Source organism: Gavialis gangeticus, unplaced genomic scaffold (genome assembly GCF_001723915.1).
Source record: "Gavialis gangeticus isolate Ggan-Ray unplaced genomic scaffold, GavGan_comp1, whole genome shotgun sequence".
NCBI classification, from domain to species: domain Eukaryota; kingdom Metazoa; phylum Chordata; order Crocodylia; family Gavialidae; genus Gavialis; species Gavialis gangeticus.
The window spans coordinates 131,284,988-131,285,965 of record NW_017729025.1 but is presented as its reverse complement, the minus strand read 5'-3'; the positions used below and the strand labels follow the sequence as shown (position 1 = coordinate 131,285,965).

General features: G+C 62.4%; 1 protein-coding gene across 1 annotated transcript in view; it reads left to right on the top strand.

Annotated features, from left to right (window-relative positions):
• Positions 1-566: 566 nt before the first annotated feature.
• Positions 567-978, top strand: part of PARVA (parvin alpha) — a 150,722-nt gene continuing 150,310 nt past the window's right edge. Inside the window, exon 1 of the mRNA XM_019519564.1 lies at positions 567-823. Within this exon, the coding sequence (XP_019375109.1) occupies positions 688-823 (136 nt within the window). The 5' untranslated portion in view covers positions 567-687. The remainder of the gene's footprint in view (positions 824-978) is intronic.

The following is a 978-nucleotide window of genomic DNA, read 5'->3' as shown; positions in this document are numbered from 1 at the left end:
TCACCTTCCCTGGAAATCTTCAAGAGGAGACTGGCTAGGCACCTGGCTGGGGTCTTATGACCCCTGCACCCCCGGTGCTCCTTCCTGCCCATGGCAGGGGGTCGGACTAGATGATCTGTCTAGGTCCCTTCCGGCTCATTGATTCTATGACCAATTGCCCTGTGCAAAGTAACAATCGCAGGATAAAAATGACCGTCCAGCTATAGAAAGAGCCAACCCACGGTAAAATTAGGGCTTGAAAACACAGAACAGCTCTCTAGCCCAGGTTTAATTTGAGGCAGGGCCTGAAGAAACACAGGCCAGAGGGGCTGGGGCTTCTGCCGGGATCAGAGAGGCAGTAAATCAGGCAGGATCCAGGATCTTGCTTCAGGACTGCAAAGATCTCCTTCCAGCGCCTGACAGCCGCCTGTGGCACAAACAATCCCGGCCTAAAGCCCAGCCCAGCTGGGGGACAGGGGCTGCGGGGCAGGTGCCGGGTAGAGCAGTGCGCACCGCGGCGAGAGCGGCCTTCCCTGGGCGGGCGGGGGGAGGGAAGGAAGGAGGGAGAGCAGGAGCTGCCTCAAATGCTTGAAATAATTCCGCTTCCGTTTGGAGCAGGGCAGCCAGCCGCTCGCTGCATCTGGGCGCCCAGCCTGCCTCCCCTCACCTCGGGCGCTGGGCCGGGCTGCCCCGCCCCGCACCCCGCTCATGGCAACGTCCCCTCAGAAGTCGCCCTCGGCGCCCAAGTCCCCCACGCCCAAGTCTCCCCCTTCCCGCAAGAAAGATGACTCCTTCTTGGGCAAACTCGGAGGCACTTTGGCCAGGAGGAAAAAAGCCAAGGAAGGTAAAAAAACAACAAAACAGGCGCCCGAGCTGCGGGACGGGAAGCGGCGGGTGCAGTGCGGGGCACTGCCGGAGCGCGGGGCGGCGGGTCGCCCAGCGTCACCCCACAAAAATGCAGGAGCGCGGCGCGGCTCCTCGGCAGCTGCCAGCGGGCCC